Source organism: Rhamphochromis longiceps, linkage group LG22, assembly GCF_057381845.1.
Source record: "Rhamphochromis longiceps isolate RC_006_pf linkage group LG22, R_longiceps_female_GT1.1, whole genome shotgun sequence".
Taxonomy (NCBI): Eukaryota; Metazoa; Chordata; class Actinopteri; order Cichliformes; family Cichlidae; genus Rhamphochromis; species Rhamphochromis longiceps.
The window spans coordinates 5518054-5532845 of NC_140577.1; the positions used below are offsets into that span (position 1 = coordinate 5518054).

The 14792-nt window shown below is 42.8% G+C and overlaps 3 protein-coding genes across 3 annotated transcripts in view; 1 reads left to right on the plus strand and 2 right to left on the minus strand.

Moving 5' to 3' along the window:
* The window catches only part of col11a2 (collagen, type XI, alpha 2), a 41165-nt gene extending 33773 nt beyond the window's left edge, over window positions 1–7392 (plus strand). The window contains exons 47-65 of the mRNA XM_085395128.1: window positions 95–148; window positions 331–384; window positions 468–521; window positions 636–743; window positions 849–902; window positions 1068–1121; window positions 1338–1391; window positions 1910–1963; window positions 2204–2311; window positions 2445–2498; window positions 2646–2807; window positions 2907–2960; window positions 3069–3104; window positions 3202–3255; window positions 3337–3622; window positions 3773–3882; window positions 4190–4258; window positions 4412–4648; window positions 6129–7392. Coding sequence (XP_085251254.1) covers window positions 95–148; window positions 331–384; window positions 468–521; window positions 636–743; window positions 849–902; window positions 1068–1121; window positions 1338–1391; window positions 1910–1963; window positions 2204–2311; window positions 2445–2498; window positions 2646–2807; window positions 2907–2960; window positions 3069–3104; window positions 3202–3255; window positions 3337–3622; window positions 3773–3882; window positions 4190–4258; window positions 4412–4648; window positions 6129–6275 — 1803 coding nt within the window. The 3' untranslated portion in view covers window positions 6276–7392. The remainder of the gene's footprint in view (window positions 1–94; window positions 149–330; window positions 385–467; window positions 522–635; window positions 744–848; window positions 903–1067; window positions 1122–1337; window positions 1392–1909; window positions 1964–2203; window positions 2312–2444; window positions 2499–2645; window positions 2808–2906; window positions 2961–3068; window positions 3105–3201; window positions 3256–3336; window positions 3623–3772; window positions 3883–4189; window positions 4259–4411; window positions 4649–6128) is intronic.
* LOC146643209 (uncharacterized) overlaps window positions 1–14792 on the minus strand; it is a 239886-nt gene that overhangs the window by 117341 nt on the left and 107753 nt on the right. The window lies entirely within an intron of this gene.
* hsd17b8 (hydroxysteroid (17-beta) dehydrogenase 8) lies at window positions 9556–13603 on the minus strand. The gene is made up of 9 exons (XM_085395859.1): window positions 13522–13603; window positions 12416–12618; window positions 12223–12339; window positions 11908–12003; window positions 11051–11136; window positions 10890–10974; window positions 10588–10630; window positions 9848–9922; window positions 9556–9754 (listed from the first exon to the last, which is right to left on the minus strand). The coding sequence occupies exons 1-9, from the start codon at window positions 13565–13567 to the stop codon at window positions 9735–9737; spliced, it is 771 nt and encodes a 256-aa protein (XP_085251985.1). The 5' UTR covers window positions 13568–13603; the 3' UTR covers window positions 9556–9734.

The window sequence follows — 14792 nt, forward strand, 5'->3', positions numbered from 1 at the left end:
TCACAAACACATGAATATTGTAATAACTGGTAATGACGTATGCAACAAAATAAATAACATGATGATAATAACCAAATCCTCTTTATGTTTCCAGGGTCCTCCAGGCCCTCCAGGACCCCGGGGCCCTGCTGGACCCAGCGGAGCTGATGTGAGTGTTTGGAGCTTTTACTGAACCTCTGTGAAACTCGCTCCTTTTCCATCAAGTTAATTTTAGCAGATTAAATTCTCATGAAACTCATGTTCAGCATTAATTAAAGTAGATTATCTGATACTTTTTCCTCCGAGTAACTGTTGATGGAAATTATTTGATCAGTTTTTGTCTGTTTTCAGGGTCCTCAAGGTCCTCCTGGTGGTATTGGTAATCCTGGGGCTGTTGGAGAGAAGGTGCAGTACTGAAGGAATATTTTTACAGCTTTGTGTCCAAAAACAGAAAAACTGGATTAAAATATGTGATATTTGTTCCACAGGGAGAGCCCGGTGAGGCCGGACCACCTGGAATCGTAGGAGAGGCTGGAAAGAAGGTGAACGATGTGATCTTAATGCTTTTTTGAGCCGATGCATCAGGAGGTCATGCTGTCGCTGATATCTAAATATCATCCATGAGCAAACAAAGAGGTCTGTACTTCTGTGGACAGGGTCCTCGTGGAGAGCGCGGAGAGAAGGGAGAGGCGGGCCAACCTGGAACTGCTGGACCTGCCGGAGGACGAGGAGGACCAGGAGACGACGGGCCCAAAGGAAACCCAGTATGAGAACCGGACACACCAGAACATACACAGACTGCCGCACAGATCAGTGAGCACCGATCTCTTTACTGTGTTTAATCATTGATCTTTTTGTATTAATTTCAGGGTCCTGTTGGTTTCCCTGGTGATCCCGGCCCCCCTGGTGAGGTTGGACCCAGAGTAAGTGTCGTTTTTGAATGATTCACGTTTATTTATTTGCAGAGATGTTAAATGTGGCTCCACAGCTGCCGACAGTTCAGTTCAGCCTCTTCACTGCACGTTTGAGCTTCGTGCTGAACCGAACAACCCAAAGAAAACCTCTGACATCATCGTCTTTGTTTTTAGGGCCAGGATGGTGCCAAGGGAGAGAGAGGAGAGGACGGAGAAGCAGGAGAACCTGTGAGTAAAAAAGCAGAGATGCAGAAATGAAGGATTAGAAATGATCCAGCTCCTCACCCATGTGGAAAAGAAATAGTAAAAACTTATAAAATACTCATGAAAGTGGCCACTTTCTCATTACTTTCATATATTGTTTTAGTAAATATCCAAAACAGACAAGTTTCATTTATATAATTTTTCAAGGGATCAATCTTTTCATTCTGCCTCCTATCGCAGGGCACGCCCGGACCTCCTGGTGAGAACGGACCTCCTGGACCCCCAGGAAAGAGGGTAAGATCACTCAGTCTGATGGCAACCTGCTGCTGTGAAAAATCACTTAAGTAGCAAGTTTTTCATGCAGCCAATATTTTTTAATGCTTCCAGCTTTTGAAAAAGGGTGAAAACAATCACAGAGTTTTGCAGTTTGACCTTTTATTTACCTGAGCATATAAGGTTGTGTTTACTGACCAGTCATGTTTAGAGTATCATCACCCAAACACCCAACCTGAGCGCAGCATCCTGGACACCATCAAACATTTATTCTGTTTCTTTCCTGCAGTCGTATTTAAATGGCCTCTATTTAAAATACAATTCATTCCTATGATTTAGTGAAAGCTTATTAACTTTGAAGGAATACAGTATTTTATCAATCAATCAATCAATCTTTATTTATAAAGCACTTTTCATACAGAAAAAATGTAGCACAAAGTGCTTTACATAGTTAAAAGCAGCCCACCCCACCCTCCAACTCACTCCCCACACTTATCACTTGTGTTCACTGATGCACTGTTACCTCATTTACATGTCAGGGTCCTGCTGGTGCAAGAGGAGCAGAGGGACGTCAGGGAGAGAAGGGAACCAAGGTGAGTCCTTCAGTTACTAAATGATCTGCACAGATCACAGTGAGTATAAGCTCTCAGATGATAAGACAAAACTATGTTTACATCTGATTACTGACCCTTTATTTCTAATAATGATTCTACAATAAATGATTAACTCTGTTTTTCTCAGATTCTTATCAATCTTATTTTTGTGATGCATAACTTTTACTGATGCAAAGAAGGAATCTTTGAATCGCGTTTCTTTGGCGTCACCCTTCACAGGGAGATCCAGGTGCAGTCGGTCCCCCAGGAAAGACGGGTCCTGTCGGCCCTCAGGGTCAACCAGGAAAGCCAGGAACCGAAGGTCTTCGAGGACTCCCAGGATCAGTGGTCAGTTCAGTGTATCAGTCATTTTTGGGTTTATTCAAACAGCAACTAAACAAATTCACTGTGTGTGTGTGAGACACTTGTTGTTTGATGTGTTGCTGTTCACTCACTAAGTGTGTTAATAATTGTGTTTCAGGGTGGACAAGGATTACCAGGAGCTGCTGGAGAGAAAGGACCGCCTGGACCTTTGGTAAGAGCAAACACAAAGTTTGCACTTGATGCTCCGTCACGCTGCACTTTGCTCCTGCTGCCTTCTTTAATCCTCCATCTTTCCTCTTCTCGTCTGTCCTCCTGCTTTCGTCCTCTTCTTTTCTTTTCTCTGCTTCTCCTCCTGCAGGGACCGCCTGGTTTGCCCGGCCTGCGTGGAGACCCCGGAGCCAAGGGAGAGAAGGGTCACCAAGGTCTTATCGGTCTCATCGGACCTCCGGGAGAGCAGGGAGAGAAGGGAGACCGAGGCCTTCCTGGGCCTCAGGGATCCTCTGGACCCAAAGGAGAGACCGTAAGTTTGACCTCTGTCACACGATGAAGAGCAGGCAGTGAAACCTTTATTTTATTTGACTCTTTTTTATGGAAATGATTCTCATGTCTTGTAACACAGGGACTTCCTGGAGGCACCGGACCCCTCGGCCCTGCTGGTCCTCCTGGTCTTCCTGTAAGTATTTGTGCTGTTTTATTTCAGGAACATGACGTCATTCTTCCTCCTCCTGCTCCTCAAACCTGTCATTGAAGCCGTTTTATTAAAGTCTGACATCTTTTCCAGGGTCCTCAAGGTATCAAAGGAGCTAAGGGTTCATCTGTGAGTAACCACGCTAACATGAGTGCAGTGTCAGTAAAATTCAAAGATGAATCGATGTGATGATGTAATGCTTCTTTCCTTTTCCTGCTGGATTTAGGGAGGAGCTGGACCAAAGGGAGAAAAAGGAGTACAAGGACCTCCTGGACCTCCTGTTAGTACTCCACCTTTCTTCATTTAAATCTTCTCCATGTGCTCTCTGAACTGCAGTTAATGATGTAAACTTGCTTCCCAGGGCCCACCTGGTGAGGTCATTCAGCCGCTGCCCATCCAGAGGAGTCCCAAGTCCAAACGCTCCATCGATGCCAGCCAGCTGGCGCCGGAGTTTGACCCTGACATGCCGGCATCTGACACCGCCGGCACAGAGTTCCTGATGGGCAGCGAAGGCATGGAGGAGATCTTTGGCTCTCTCAACTCCCTCCGTCAAGAGATCGAGACGATGCGTTTCCCTATGGGCACTCAGGACAGCCCCGCGCGCACCTGCCAGGACCTGAACCTCAGCCAGCCCGACCTCAAAGACGGTAACGGAAACAAACCACAAAACCCAAAACAAACCTGGCAGCTGATCCTGGCACTTATATCAGTACCAGGACGATGATGAATGAACATCTTTAAGAGTCAAAGTCAGACTTTTACATTTTCCCACCTCTTTTCTCTGTCGCCCCCTGCAGGAGAGTACTGGATCGACCCCAATCAGGGCTGCTCCAGAGACTCCTTCAAGGTCTTCTGTAACTTTAGTGCTGGAGAGACGTGTTTGTACCCGAGCAAGGACGTCAACACGGTCAGTCCAGCAATCTGGAAAAAACAACAACTCTGCCAAAAAACATTATTATTAACTAAACTCATAATAATTTGGTTAAATCAACATGTTTGGGTTTCCGAAGCGTTTGTGGTGGTTTCTATTTTCTCATTTTATCTAAGAAAAAAAAATTATTTAACATTTATAACAAAACTAAGATGTCAGAGCAGTAATGTTGAGGAAATTTGCCGCCCAGGTTTAAAAAAAGGTGTTTTTATCTGTCTGTGTGAAAACAGAGTTTAAATGAAACTTTAACTACAATGTGTGACGTGGATCATTGTGGTCACAGGTGGAGATGAGCTCCTGGGACAAAGAGACTCCAGGATCGTGGTACAGTCAGTTTTCCACTGGTAGTAAGGTTAGTAATTAAGTTTAATAGTTTAGTTCTTGACCTGTTTAACCTTCTTTCCCTCGTTTGTTTGCATCCTTACACTCATCTTACACTTTTCCTCCTTGCTGCTTGTTGTCTTATCATTAAATCTTCTCCTCTCCTTTCTCATCCTCCTCCCAGTTCTCCTACGTCGACTCCAACGGTGATCCCGTGGGCGTGGTCCAGCTGGGCTTCCTGCGCCTCTTGAGCGTCCAGGCCCGTCAGAACCTCACCTACCACTGCCACCGCTCCGTGGCCTGGGCCGACCAAAGCGCCGAGAACAACTACCAAAGGGCGCTGCACTTCCTGGGTGCCAACGACGAGGAGCTGAGCTATGAGACCAACCCGTACATCAAAGCCGTGATCGATGGCTGCTCTGTGAGTTCACACACATAAAACTACATCCAGACCTGTTAAAGGCTCCGTGTTACTGAAGGTGACGGGGAGCTGTCACATCTTTCCTCTGGACCATCGTAACCATGTATGATGGACCAGAGTTAGTCTGACCCTCATCCAGTCCTAGTAAATTAAGCTGCCTCTTTTTCTGTGATGTTGCAGTCACATTAGAAAAAACAGTGTTTTTAAATGATTGCGCTCTCATTACCTTGGAAATGGTTGCTTTGCAGACAGAGAGCAGGTCTACGACAACTCACAGTCAGTTGAAAACTTCTGTGCAACTTTGGTGCTGCTATAGTTTTTTTAGGACTTTTTAGCACCACTACTTTGATCTTGTCCAGTTTCCTCAGATTTTTTAAGGACACACTGCACAGCATGCTGAGATATGTTTTCAATTAGTCGCTCTTTGGGAATCACAAAATACGATTTTCTGTCTGTTAAAGTGTGTCATTTTTTTAATTTTTCATAGATTCAGCCAAAGAAATGGAACAAACTGCTTAGAGTTGTCTGTTTTCTGTAGACAGAACACTGATTCATGCTGAGTCAGGTGCCTTTTTTATTCTTGATTGAATGTTTAACTGGTTTAACACCGATCTATGAACTCTGACCTGTTCCCTCTGAAAATGCTCAGGTACAAGGATGAACTGAAAGTAAATGAAAAAGTAGACGATGTGCAAAGAAAAACTTTGACCACTTAAAAAATGTAAAGATAGTCTGACTCCAACGAGACAAACATGAAGAAATAAGAGCAGACTCGAGACTTTTGCATAGTTTAAACCAGAAATGCAACCAGATAAGTCGAGTCTGCTGTTTGCAAAGAAACACAAAACAGACGAGCTGTGCTCATCGATGCAGACTGACTCAGGTTAATTGCAGCATCTGAGCAAATTGTGTTTGTAGATAAAGCAGAAATTATTGGCAAACCTTCACCAATCTGTCTGAGAGTGACTGCAGTCGGTCTAAGTTGGACTGTGATTGGTTGGAGACAGTTCGCCTTACACCAGGCGGTCGCCTTGAGATCAAAAACATTCACTCATAAGTTGAGAGCAGCCGCTTTTTTACTTATTGTCACAAAGAGGTTGGAGTTTTATGTCGTGTGACTGAGCTGTTGGAGAAAGCACGAGAGTTTAACCCCACACTGTGTCACGTTCCTCATCAATAACAGACAGTTTTCATTTTATGGGATCTTTGGGGTTGATTTAAATTTGAGAACGATCACTAATTACACTATGATGACAAACGGTTTCACATGTAGCTGCAAAACACAAGAGGAACATTTAGAGGATTTTATGAAGTGTTTAGCTGTTTGTTTTTGAGCGGGTGCAACAGGAGAGTTTGTTTTACATAAGGAGAAGAACCACGTCTGCTCTAACTTCAGCCTAATGTGCCAACTTACACAGACTTTATAAACCTTTTTCATTTTGTGGTTTCCTGACGTGCGTGTCTCTGTGTCTCTCCTCAGTATCGTAAGGGCTTCGACAGGACGGTCCTGGAGATCAGCACGCCACAGCTGGAGCATCTTCCTCTGCGGGATATCAAGGTGTCAGACTTTGGGGAGAAAAACCAGCAGTTTGGTTTTGAAGTGGGACCTGTTTGTTTCCAAGCCTAAGAACACAAACACACACAATACATGCAAACACACACACACTTAGAGACACACTTATATATGAAAAAAACATTCATGCCCAGTAATTTGTAAATTAATTTGTAAATGATATAAAACACACACACACACACTTACATATACATGCAGTTGTTGTGAGACAAACACGCGCTCACAGTAAAGTGCGTGCCCGGGGAAACCAACATCCTCCCAACAGTTAATGGACGTCACAAAAACAAAAAAAAGAGGAGAGAAATCTGAAAAACTCGCGGAGAGGAGACCTTCGACCCGCCGCGCGAGACGAAGATAAAGCCAGGAGGGAGCGTTCTTCAACATAAAACAGTGTTTTCTTTAACGTCACCGACCTGAGAGCGAGCCGGCAACCTGAGGTCTGATGCCCCTCTACCTCCCCATCCAACATCTCCTCCCAGAAACGGGTCACACTCATTCCCACTTCTCTAATCTACATTCACTCTGCAGGCAGCATGACTGACGGTCGTTCAGGCTGTGAGAGGCTCCCGTGCAGCCGCCTTTATCTGTGATGCAGTTAAAATCACATGAAAGCAAAACAGGAGACAAACGTGACCATAAAAGAACAGCCAGAGGTCAGAAACGTTCCCCTGAGCTGTAGATGAGGCTCTTTGTGAGGTCATCAGGGGCGACTCTTCAGCCATGCTGTTTACAGAGTAACATTCAGATCTTTTTACACTTTAAGGAACCAAAGAATTAACGACACCGGCAGAAACACAGGGAACTGAGCACCGAGGTTAACGTGTGGCGAGGTGCAGGACAATCCCTCCTCCACCCGAGAGGAGCGAGACCGCGCTGAGCCGATGTGATGCATGCACGAGGCAGGAGAGACGTGTGACCAGTGAAATCAAAGCCATTCATTTTGTAAACTGTGCTAAATGCAGTGCTGTTGTATTTGCATGCTGCTGGTGCCTTTTTTTAAAGACCCGATTCTTTAAATCACTCCTCACCGAGGCCGCTAACACCACGCCGCTCCGGTGTTTGCTGAGTCTGGACTCTTTGTTGTTTTCCATCAGTGTTTAAACATGTCAGAGCTTCAGAGATTCCTCCTGTTTTTCCTGCAGCAGCAAATAAAAATGCACGCTTTTACTGACCTGTGTGGTAAGGTGCTAATTACACAAACGTGTCAAAGGTGTAGTGTCCACTCCGACTCCTTCCTGTAGTCTCTTCTAATTCATGAAGCTTGTACCTGGGGAAGATGTGCATTACATACCATTTGTACAGAAATAGTGATATTCTATTGTATTTATTTAAAACTAACAGGGTGCTTTGAGATTAAAAAAACAAGAACCAACCAATATTTCAGTCACATGTGGTTTGTATTTATTTCCTGCAGCTGACACTTGAAGGTCAAACTCACCGCGGTGCTCCGCCCTGTTCAAACTCCTTTTGTACGGAATAAAAATAAGAATCTGTGGCCACACGTTACTGTAAGATCCCGTCTTAGTGTTTGCATCGACTGTACTGTGCTGTTACATCCTGCTTCCACTGTAATGATTAAACGGTGACTCTCCACCTCTGTCACGTCCCTGTCCTTGCTGCTGTTTCACTTGTTGGCTTTTGCAGGTTTGCAATCGCGGAACAACTTTTTACTTAAAGTCTGCATCGATCTGAGCTGTGATGGTAAAGATACTGAACCACCACGGGGGAGAGAGAGGCTGTGAGAGAGGCAGGGGGGCGAAGGTCGTCCGCCACTGTGGGATGGAAAGTGAAAAATGATGGGGCGATTTAATTCTGGGGTTCTGGTTTTATTTGTTTGTGCTTTTTTAAATATATATAGCAGGAAACCGGAGGATGGATGACCGAAAAAGCCAAAACCAAAAAAATCTGCCCTCCTCCAGAGAGAATGACCTCAACTATTTGTTTGTTTTTATTGTGTTGAAGCCGTTTCAACATAAAAATATGGTGCTGAAAAAAGAAAAAAGTATTTTATAATGTCTGTAAGTAATTTTTTTAAATTCTTGTTTCTGTAATATATAATCTTTTTAAAAAGAGCTGCTTGACTCTTGTTTTTCTTCCAAACTGCTGTCATGATTTTACTACACAGGGCCACAAGGTGTCGCTATTTGTCAAAGTACTTGTTCATAGGCAACAACATAGGGAACGATGTCTATTAATAATGTATTTTAAATGCTTTATTATTTAGCAGTTTAAAGAGCTCTACAGGTTTTCTTGGTAATTATGTTTTTATTTCTGTGCGTTTTTTAATTAATTTATCTTCTGGATCAGCTTCATGTTTTGTTTTTTGACTTACTTTAATGTATTTTCCCCAAATCCTTAGTAGCATAATCTGCATTGGTGACAATATTAATTTATTTCTTGGTAATATAACAAAATATCCTTAACTTCAAATTATTTATGTGCTCTCCATTAAATATTTATTATGGTCTACTTTAGTGATTGCTGTTTCTATTTGTTACTAGAAGGTGAAACAGCGACATCTTGTGGCCATTCTGAAATTATGCCCCTGTTTTCCTCTAGATCAGCATCAGTTCGGTTTCATCACTAGTCACAGACTTTTAAAGAACTGGGATTAACTCGTTAACCTCGTTAGCGTAACTTTGTTCTCTGCAAGTAATTATTTCAAAATGCTTTCAGACATTTTATGCGTTTGTGAGTAAAAGACAGGCTGTTGGAGAGCTGCTAGCTTCACTTTTTATAAAGACAAAAACGGAAACCTCAGTTTTTCTTTGCTCGAGTGTTTTGCAGACAGATTTTGGCATCGTTATTGTTTTCTCCTCCTCTCAGCAGCTGTATTTAAACTTCTAAAACCAAGTCAAGCCCAGCTGTGTCACTCAGAGGGGGATGTAATGTGCTGCTACGTCGTCTTTGAGATTATGGGTCCTGTTTCCAAACTCACATGTTTAGCTGAGAAACAGCATCTGCTGAAGACGACTCAAAGTGGAAACTGCTGTGGTTTCAACAATAAAAGACAGAAAAACTGCAGCACAGATGGAGCAAAGATGCTTCCGATTATGAAACAAACAGCCCTGAAAGGCCTGCCAGCACCTCAGCTCACAGCTCAGAGTTAAACACCTGCAACATCTGAGGACGCTCAGCCTTCAGGTTCAAACTGTGTGTGCTGACCTTTGACCTCCACCAATGTTTTTAAAGCCAGAGTTATTATGTAAACCTTCTCAGAGAAGACAGGAAGCCTGAGGAGACTCTGGTGGTGATGATGGTGTGGAGACACTAAAAACTCAAAAGCAGCTGGTTCAAATCCCAGCTGTGCCCCAAAAACACACAAACATGTTAAAACTTTTTTAAAGCTTCATTCAGATTCAACATTACATTCTAGTGTTTATTAAGACAACGTGTGACAGGTTCACATCAAAATTACAAAAACATTCACGCAATCAAAATCAAGTCAAAAAATAATAATTACGTAGAAACTAGTCTCACAGTCTTCAGTCGGGCGCTCGCCGGACGGCTGATTTAACCCATGAAAAGTCCGCCTGACAAAGAAAGACGAGTCCTGATGTGTTGGTATTCTCGTTAAACTGAAAACATTTGTCATGTGAAATGAAAAGTTTATAGAGAAACTGCACCTGTCACTTCGATGCTGGCTCCGGTGATGTACTGAGAGTCGTCCGAGGCGAGGAAGGCGCAGACATCAGCGACCTCTGGAGGACACAAAGAGCCCATCAGCTGATCTCTTTAATGAATTAACTTTAGTTTGTTTTATGAGGCCATGCAAACGTTCACCTTCATGCCACCAACATTTTCTGAGTTACAGCTGTCAGAGAGCTGGGCTGAAATTATGCATTTTTTAAAATGCATTATTTGTTTCAGCATTTTTGAGCCCTCTAAACTTTTGTTTCAGAATTGAAAAACACATTTGTTTGAAAAAGTTCAACTCGTCAATCATTGTTTCCCGGCTGTGAGTGTCACAGTGTCAACTCTGAAACTGCATCATCCTAATGAAGCAGTGTAACAGAAACAGATGTTTGATCTGTTTCTCGTGATTCTCTGAGAAAAACGCAAAAAAGTGCATTTTGTCTGTATTTTGAACGGTTGTTTCACCGCGTGTGACAGTTTCAGTGTGACTCCTGTTTTCTAGCACAGTCCTATTTTAACACTCGTTAAAGTGGCTGATGACTCTAAAATGCAGAAACACTGATGTTCTCATGTTCCATATAGATGTTTGGACAAATCCCACTCATCCAACAGCTTTGTGTTCATTTAAACGCAGCTGGTGTCGGTGTGGCCGGAGCAGAACGACACATGTATGAATCTGATGTCCTGGATGAAGAGTGACAGTGAAAAGCATCAGTGATATGAAACTGACCCGCCGGCTCGCCCATCCTTCCCAGAGGCACCAAGGACTCGATCTGAAACACAAACATGGCTGCAGCTTCACTGAGGAGCAGGAAGTAAATGAATATGTTGGCAGCTTTGTTTCAGTCACAATATTTTTACGAGTTTTTATGATGTTTAACACCTCGCTGCAGTGATCAGACTCCAGGAAATTGTTTTAAAAAAAGGAAAAAACTAAATTCACGTCACATTCAGCAGGTACCTGTTTGTGTGTGTCTGTGTGGATGTCTGTGTGCGTGTGTGCACCTGTGTGTGCGTGCGTGCGTGTTGTACCTTGCTAATAACCTTCTCTGGCACTTTATCTGTCATTGGAGTCGTAATGAACCCTGGCAGCACGCAGTTACAGCGAATCCCAAACCTGGAGAGAGAGAGAGGTGGAGACACAGGTGAGTTTCCGGTCAGCTCATGCGCGTCGCTGCATCACTTTGTTTTACCTGCTGAGCTCTTTGGCAGCGGTCCTTGTTAAACCCTCGACTCCAGCTTTAGAGGCAGCGTAGTTAGCCTGACCGATGTTTCCTACCTGCAAACAACAACCACAACAGACATGAGATAAAGGCCACATAAACCATAAAGGACCCGCAGAGAGAGGAACACCTGCAGTGGTTTTTAAAGCTGCTTCAGGAATACAATATCTTTCATGCATCTTTTACTTTGAAAACTTCAAGGCAACAAAAACTTCAGTAGACATCATCTGCAGGATCATGCACTGCACTTTTACCTGAAGCCAGCACAAACACAAGATCCAATTCTGAGTTGGAGCTTTTATTTACACAAATATATCAATTAAGATGTAAAAATAAAATGTAAATACAATTAATTTTAAACAGATGCGAAGAAACTCAAAGAAAAGTCAAGCAGGAAAATAAACTGACACTGAAACTGTCGTGACTCGATCGTCTCACAGGACACTGACTGCATCTCGACTAGAGTGGAGCTGCAGGACGAGTCACTGCTGAGACTTCAGTCTGCTGTCAGCTCAGCTTCATTCTCAGAGTAAAAAATCAGAGTTTTATTAATAATGTGCAGGTTTGGAACCAGAGACATAAACAGGGCAGTTTATACAGACTGTAAACTCAAAGCCTGCCTACAGGTTTATGTTCGGGTGTTTTTTTACTTCTGTGTGTGTAAACAGAATAATGACCAATGAGATTTTTTTTCTGTCTTTAATTCTTTTTGTTATTTTATTTTCTCCCTTTAAATTAAACTAAAGAACAAAAATCTCCAACTTTGACTCATTTTTTTATGTTTCTGTACAAAACTGTGACCTAAACCGCGCCTGCTCGTATCTCACCTTTCCCACGATGCTGCCCACAGTAATGATGGATCCTTTGGGCGCTCCACAGGCCACCAGAGCCTGAGCGACCGCCTGAGTGATCAAGAATGAACCCTGGGAGAGAACAATGAAAAATGAATCCTTTCACTCTGATCTAACACAGGATTCAAATATATTTTTACCTGTGAGCTCGAGTGGATTTAATCACTAACAGGAAACAAATAAACAGCCCGTCACTGTTCTGCTGTTCACATCATTTTAAACTGTGTTCAGTCGTCTCTCGGCCTGCAGTGTGAGATGGAGGAGAAGCTGCCAGGTGTCAGCGCCGCCTACCTTCAGGTTGATCTGGATGACTTTATCAAACTGCTCCTCCTCCATGTTGAGCAGGAAGTCGTCCTGAGTGATGCCGGCTGCGTTCACGCACACCGAGGGAGGCTGGAAGTACCGAGTCTGCAGGAGGAACGAGCTTACGTTAAAGAAGGAGGAGGAGGAAAAGACGAACGCACAGCAGGAGCGTTGTTCTCACCTGCACGCTCGTTACCAGCTTCTTGATGCTCTCTTTAGACGACACGTCCACTACAGCCGCCGTGTGGACCTGCCCTCTGAGGTTGCTCTGCAGACTCCCCAGCGTCTCATTGGCCGACTCCTCGCTGATGTCAGCGACCACCACGGAGGCGCCCTCAGAGGCCAAACGCTGGCACACCGCCCGCCCGATCCCACTGCCTCCACCTGGGTGGGAAGAGAGGAGCGTGAAGTCAGAGCAGGAGCAGAGAGGAGGAAACAGCAGCGTCTGAGGCGTCAGGAGCTCAGGATGTTTCTGAAATGAAAACAAAAGTCCCCACAAAAACATCTGGACTAGAGTTAGTCGTGAAAACCCGACTGCAGGGCTCTCAGGTCCGCTCAAAGCTTCCTGCTCTGATTAAACATCCACATTTAATAGTTTAGGAGCTGCTGATGTGCTGCCTGCCTGGAAATGAACGTTTCTGATGTTTGCGTTTCCTGTTTTAAAATGAAAGGTTGCGATTTACTACAAATGACTTGAACACGAGGAGCAAATGACAGGAAACTAACCTGAGCTACAATAAGAAACATTATCTCCACTAAAACACAATATGAACTCACATTTTCTCCACAGGTGAAATTTATTATGCATCAGATGTTGAGCTGGAGCCTAAATTTTAATCTCTTTATAACCTGCAAGCAGCCTAAACTCTGAATAATTAATTAGTGTGCATTAAAAATAATGTATTGTTATCTTTGGGAATATTTGCTAGAGAAACTGACCGGAAGAAGGAGTGGGCTATATGAACGATCCTTTCCTGTCGTCAGTTTATTCCACGGCAACAATAACCGAGCTGCACAGATGCGTCTAATTATATATGAATCAGCTGCTGCTGAATACTTTGAACAGCTTCACATGATACAAAATAAATCTCCTTAGTCTGAACGTCAGTCTGAAACTTCACAGCTCCTCTGAACTCGCAGAGAAGTTTAATGAAGCGCGAGTTTCCTTCAGCTGCGGAGATAACGGAGAAAACCTCTCCCGGTTTAACGGAGCAAAAACATCTGAGACAAAAAGAAACTGTCGGGTTTATTTCTCTGTGAAGGATCCGTAATAAAACATAAACTAACCGGTGACCAGCGTCAACCTTGAGATGAGCCTTGTGGCAGCCGCCATGACAGTTTGCTGTTGTTGTAGTTTCAGGTTTGTCCATCAGGCGGCGATCAAAAACGATGAAAAAAGGTAAACAGTGTTTAATGTAATGAAAACCCAACATCATCAGTAAAAAAATAAAAGCCAATACAGGCATTTTATTTTGAAATCGATACCGGTGTTGGGCCAAAAAGTGACCGTCTACCAAAAATGTTGTGTATGTTTTTTATGTGTAACGTCTTTACCTAAAATGTCAAATAGACTGTAGTGAACAGGATTTACACAAAACAAATAAATGCCCTGTTTTTAGGCAACTTTATGACTGTATGATTATTGTTTCTACATTATAATCAATCCAAACTTTTGGCCACTTTTATGTTATATTTGTTGTTATTTCACTCTTAACAAAGAAATTTCCTTCATAACATGTTTCACGGATTATAGTCTAACATGTCATTTACAGCTGTTTAAATACCAACGCAGCCACTGTGGAGCGCCACAGTAAGCGGAAACACGTCACCACCACAGTAGGCAGAAACACGTGACTTGCAAACCGCGCAAGTGGATCGTAAAGGTTGGAACAGAGTCATTCACCGTTAGTAGGAATCAACAAGTCCGCTTACACTGATCATGCGTTACAACATGGGAATATTTAAGTAAGAGAGCTGGAGTCTTTAAACCACATTTTGCATTAAAATATGATTTATTGTTGGCATCAGAGATGGAAAGGAACGAAGTAGAAATACTTTGTTACTGTACTTTAGTAGTAGACTTTTGGGGTATCTGTCCTTTACTTTGCTACTTTTTTGTTTCTACTTTTACTTTACCTTACTTTATACTTTTGTACTTTACGTATGTTTTGGAGCCTGTACTTTTTACTTCCACTTGAGTAAAAACATGAGTCAATACTTTTACTAGAGTCTTTTTAAACAGAGGTATCTATACTTTTACTTGAGTAAAGAAAAATGTGTTCTTTTGACACCTATGTAGCGGTCACTTTCAAATGTATTTGTTTTTTGCTTCTTATTGAACAAATTCACTTCACTACTTTTCACTGTCTGTAACATCAATGTAAATTGTTCCATTTACTGCACATTGCACTTTATTCATGTCTTTTATTTCCCAGTTAGTTAGTTTAGTTAGCCTTTATTAAATTGTATGTCAATACATACAATTTACAAAAGTATCTTGTAAAGTATCTTTTTGTAAAGACTTTTCTCCCCAAATCTATTACATGCAAAGTGTAACG